At 35.9% G+C, this 5,916-nt stretch overlaps 1 protein-coding gene across 4 annotated transcripts in view; it reads right to left on the bottom strand.

Annotated features, from left to right (window-relative positions):
• Positions 1-5,916, bottom strand: part of phkb (phosphorylase kinase, beta) — a 140,714-nt gene that overhangs the window by 5,545 nt on the left and 129,253 nt on the right. For 2 of the 4 annotated variants that reach the window (XM_087261642.1, XM_087261640.1), the window contains 2 exons: positions 4,053-4,143; positions 1,564-1,766 (listed from right to left, as the gene is read on the bottom strand). In XM_087261642.1, the coding sequence (XP_087117768.1) occupies positions 1,564-1,766; positions 4,053-4,143 (294 nt within the window). The remainder of the gene's footprint in view (positions 1-1,563; positions 1,767-4,052; positions 4,144-5,916) is intronic. The other 2 variants (XM_087261643.1, XM_087261641.1) reach the window with 1 other exon arrangement.

Raw genomic sequence — 5,916 nt, 5'->3', positions numbered from 1 at the left:
TTAGTCTGATTTATTGACTATTATTTACAGATGTGAACATGCTCACTTGTCTAAGCCCAAAGTAAACTTTTTAATTCACCTACAGTGTGTGATGTGAAAGAATGAGGTGTAATATACTGTATAACGCTTCTTTTGAAATTGCATACTTATTTAGTAGATACTACTTTTGATTTGAAACATCTTCAATATGATATGGATGTGTCTAGGATTAATGCAATCTGCTCATTACACATCTGCTGTACATATCAGAAGTATCACTTCACTACCATTCCAAAATCCCCTCTCCATGGCCTTATGGAAAAGTAAATGGTGATGATCATACTTGTCTAAATAGTAGGCCATCTAGGTACTTTTTTACATACTGTGTTATAAATTTGATGAAATTAGACATACTACTGGGCTCACAAATTGCTTTAGTCACCAACACTATAGTGTGAAAGCAGGCATTTTCAGACACATTTACAATATATGCACTCCTCGCACCAGCACATTGAATAGTTTGTGGTTTATTTGTTTTGTCCACAAAGTGTTAGCACTGAACCAAGCTTAAAGATGAGCAGGAATATGCAAAACCAACAAATGCCCACATTGATAAGTGCATACAAGCAGATTATTTTACTGTATCTGAAAGGAATACAATGTTGCTTCTAATTTCTGGATACAAAAAGCATAGACGCTGAACAAATATGAATCTTTTTAGCATGCATGTGTCCATCACAAACAAATGGAGTGTACTTCGAAATGCTCATTAAGTGTGTAACTTTGAAATTTATACTTTGCTTATTTACAAGCAAGAGCATAAAACACGTATATCATATTAAATATTAGTATACAATTTCAGTTTTCGGTGTTATATTTAAACAACAAATTATACATATACAGAATAGTGAAGGTTGCTGCTTAAAAGTCTATTACTTGTAAATGGCTTCAACCTGACCCTCACACTCTAGTAGAATAGAAAGCAATTGAATTGTACATTTAAAAGATAGTTATTTCCACTTTAAAGCTAAAAATAATGCTAATAAAGCTAAATCCATGAAGGGGCTATTTTATGGAGTACGCAGAAAACGCAATAATAAAATACATAATTATGTTTTAATTTTGCAAATGTAATGCAACTATACAAGGTCATCATTACACACCATGCCCTCCAGGTTTGTTAAATTGCTGTTATTTCTCTGTCTGCCTCTCTCATTTTCCTTTTTTGTTCTCTCCTTCCTTCCTTCTTTTTTATTTTCTGTGTTTTGTATATCATTCTGATTTCTGTAAGGCTTACAAAAATCTATTTTGAAACGGACAGGAAGTCATCTGAAGAATTATTTTTCTGTGTGTAATTCTGACTCTCTTGACAAATAACAAATATATATATATATATATATATATATATATATATATATATATATATATATATATATATATATATATATATATATATATATATATATATATTTATTTATTTATTTATTTATTTATTTATTTATTTATACTTTGGGCTTTACTTCTTGGCTGCATACTTTGGCCTTCAGACTCATGCTTTGAAACAGAGTAAAGGCGATGTTGTACCCGACACGAATCTTCAGCATGCCACTGAACAGCTCTGGGTTGTTGGAGATGATCCAGCCGATGTGGATGACCAGCTCCTGCTGCAGTACGGCCTCTCTCTCGCCGTGAGGGCTGCACTTGCTGTAGATGATGTCTTTAATGACCCCTGGAGACAGAGGGTTCGAAATCACGATCTCCTCATGCCCGAACAGGCCAAGGGTCACCTGCAACAAAACAACACTGCTGTAAACTAGAGCATTTGTCTGCTAGCACTGGTTTCAAACAAGTAGCAATTTCTATTCTTTAAATCCAACTCAATCTCAGAAAATGGAATGGAACTATTTTAGAAGGTATATGACTTATTTCATATATTGGTTTTGAAACAAGCACTTAAGCAGATTCTAAAAAATAAATAAATTAGAAGTACTCACCAAATCTCAGTGACAATATACTGTAGGAAACACTCCAATATAACTATACTTTTTAAGTAAAGCTTGTACAAAGTATTAAGTAAACTGATAACAAGCATGTACTAAATGTTTTATTTAAATGGATTGTTCACCCAAAAATGTATATTTACTACTATTATTTACTCACTCTCAAGTGGTTATAAGCTTTTATAAGCTTCTTCTGTTTGAAGAAAACCTCCATTGTAAAAAAAAAAAAGATATATACTATGAAAGTCAATGGTTATAGGTTTCCTGCTTTCTTCAAAATGTCTTCTTTTGTTTTCAACAGAAGAAAGAAACTCATAAAGGTTTGGAGTAAGTAAAGGGTGAGGAAATTAGGACAGAATTTTTGTTTTTGGTTGAACTTTTCCATTTAACAGTGTGGATCTGCATAAATATTGCAACATTATCACAGCAGCCAAAAGTATTAGCATGATTTTATTTGATTCTAATAAAAAAATATCAAATTAATTGTGTCTGTGGGCCTTGTTTTGTTATCTCATATACACTAACTGGCCCTTTTATTTGGTATACCTTACTAGTACCAGGTTAGACTCTGCCTTAATCCTTCGTGGCATAGATTCAACAAGATACTGGAAATATTCCTCAGAGGTTTTAGTCCATATTGACCATATTGTGGTCTTCTGCTGCTGTACCCCATCTGCCTCAAGGTTGGACGTGTTGTGCGGTCAGAGGTACTCTTTTGCATACCTCGGTTGTAACGAGTGGTTATTTGAGTTACTGTTGCCTTTCTATCAGTTTGAACCAGTTTGGACATTCTCTGATCTCTGGATCAACAAGGCATTTGTGCCCACAGAACTGCCGCTCACTGGAAAGTACACTTTTTTAGATCATTCTCTGTAAACCCTAGAGATGGTTGTGTGTGAAAATCTCAGTAGATCAGCTAGAGTAGACCAGTAGAGCAGGTCATCTTGACCATGTCTTCATGCCTAAATTCATTGAGTTGCTGCCATGTGATTGGCTGATTAGAAATTTGTGTTAAGAGCAGTTGGACAGGTGTACCTAATAAAGTGGCCGGTGAGTGTGTATGTGTATATATATTTATTAATATATATCTATTTTAATAATAGCATTTACACAGAAAAAAACATTCTGATTAATAAAGTTTTATCAGGTATTCTCGTATTTTCAAAGCTTAGTTTAGGGGAAAAACAAGCGTAATTGTAAAAATTACTACAAAAAAAAAAAAAAAAACATCTGGGAAAATGTCTGTCATGATTTGCCAGCTAATGCTAAGTGATATGTTGCCATTTTGCTATCTATTCAATGAAATGTATACATTGTGGTCTAAGTCTATAAAGGCTTGCTTTGCATGATCTGCTGCTATATCTCCTTATTTTTCCCAGCAGACGTCAATACTGCACTGCAAAGTAATTTACCCAAATCCAAAAAGTAGAGAGCACACAGGCTCAGCTTCTTTAAATTAAATAAGGCTAAGACTCTATAATTCCACATGCAGGTCAGCTCAGACTGCTCTTGTATGCAAAGAATGACCCATTTTCTAACCAAAACGTACCCATTTATCTTACCCACAACATTAGGCCCCTAGGATGCAATTTATATGCAGATTCACCGCTAGTGCGCAGCTCTGATGAATCATTTCACAACCACCAGGGGCTAAACAGGACTGTGTTGGGAAACTATAGCAGTTCATTAAACAAACACTCCACACCACACGTGATGTTTGTCTCAACACATAGCAAATGAAAGGTAAATGCGCACTGATGTTAAATGTAATGCATGGACAATGGGGATGGTAGCAGGGGTTCTGGGTAAAAGCAATTCTCGCCGCAAAAGGAGCAGTTAAGCATCAAATGAAAGGGCGGCAGGTTAGCTTTGCTAGTGATGACTGATGCGATTAGCTATCATCCCTGCTGTTTAATAGGAAGAGGAGTCCATCTCGAGTTCGGCATACAGCTGATTTGAAGATTAAAACTATTTCAAGCGTATTTTGGCTTATAATCAGTGAACATTAAAAAGTTTGTAGAAGTCCCAAACTGAAATTCCACATTTAGGCCTCTGTTCCTGTTTTCCACTTACCTGCTTGCCATGCACTAAAACGCTAGTAATGCTCGGAGCAAGGCTGTCCACTAGTTTAGTTAAGAGACTGGCAGCAAGGCGCACAACGGACCTGGTGAACACACAATACAACACAACAGATGTACTCACTCATTCAATGAAGCCAAACATACAATTGACTGGACTAAAATATTCAACCCAGGCTAATTCTGAAAACATACCGCTATATATATTTCTGGAGAGCATCAAATATGCCCCAGGAGATAAATTTATTTTTGCAGTTTATGTTTTCATTAATCCACCAGAGAGCGATGTGTATGCTTTTTCATTTCTGTCACGAGTACCATTCGCACCTGCTGTTCTCGTGTGAATCCACCTGATGACACTTTCGACTGACTGACTGACCCACCCTCCTCCTTCGCTTAACCCAACCAATAGTGTTTTCACAAGCATTGATTGACACCTACTTCCCTAAACCCTACCGACAGTTTTAAATAGCAACCCAGTAAAAGAAAAGCGCTCGCCTGATTTTTACCACGTTTTCAGATTTTACCAAATACTCTCCCTGTTAATTATTTGTTTATTTTATTTTTAACTTTTGTTTTTGTCTTACTCGCTTTCAGGAACCATTCTTCGCTGGACTCGAACCCTGTCATCCTGGTCAGCTCCTCTCTGCGTCTAAAGTCTGCCAATGTACATGTCGAGCTAACTGGACAAACTGATAACAGTGGGAAAGCCGTCCATGTGGAGGTAAGCGGTCAGCTGGTAAGCGCAAAAAGGAGCAGCGCCATACTGCCCCGTACTGTTCGTTTTAAAGAAGAAATGCAGCCATATGTACTTCTGGCTACATAATTGAAGATCTCCAGAAACATATATAGATACGTTTTCAGAATGAGCATGTGTTGAAAATATTGTTCAATTCCAAAATATATACATTACTCCTATTCAAGTTTGAAGAAGTCTTTGGTTAAAAATATTCAAAATGGATGAATCAAATTGAATCCAGTGCTGTTTTATATATTGAAAAATATTAAGCACAACAGTTTTCAATATTAAGAAATATACATGTCGCTAGCATTTATAGTGTGCCATTGAAGACTAGAGTGATGGTTTGTTTTTCCTGTTTCACATGTTATTTCTGTTTCTATTTTTATCTATTTTTGTATTTCTAATTTTCATGTTTTTTTGTGGCAATATAAACTTGCTTAATAAATAACGTAAATTTAAATCTTGAAAATTACATTCTTTAGCCAGCCCAGGCAGTGAACTGTCAGCTGCCAAGATGTCATTATACAATACTTGCTATGGTTACCATTAAAGGGCACCTATTTTACCCCTGTGTCAAGATTTAAAATAAGTCTTTTTTGTCTCCCGAATGTGTCTGTAAAGTTTCAGCTCAAAACACTCATCAGATTATTTATTATAGCTTTCAGAATATTGGAATGTTCAATTCTGAACACAATGTAGCTGTTTTTGTTGCCTGTGCCTTTTATGCTAGTTCTCCCTGCCCACCGTTCCCACGTGCCTGTCAGAGTGTGCCTCAATCTCTGGCTGTGTGCGATAGATAAACAGCACAGTAAAAGACATGAAGGAAGCAGATCTCAAAGTACGTTTGTGAGAAATTCTACGGTAAGAACTTTCCCAATGATTATTTGATGTATTTGTTTTATCGATGAGTTACACAAAATGTTGTTACAAAGTTCACGCACACACACACACACAGCACCGCGTTTCACTTTGCATACCAAATGTGTCAGGATACAGGGTAATATCCACTGCTATATGGATATTCGATATGTTAATGTGCAAAATAATCCTGATTTACCACCAAAAAACCGGGATTGAAGCGTCTTCATTTATAATTGTACTGAAATGCGGCTGTGGT

This window comes from Danio rerio, chromosome 7 (assembly GCF_052040795.2).
Source record: "Danio rerio strain M-AB ecotype USA chromosome 7, GRCz13ab, whole genome shotgun sequence".
Lineage (NCBI taxonomy): Eukaryota > Metazoa > Chordata > Actinopteri > Cypriniformes > Danionidae > Danio > Danio rerio.
The sequence above is the reverse complement of the archived record's forward strand: the minus strand, read 5'-3'. Positions and strand labels throughout refer to the sequence as shown.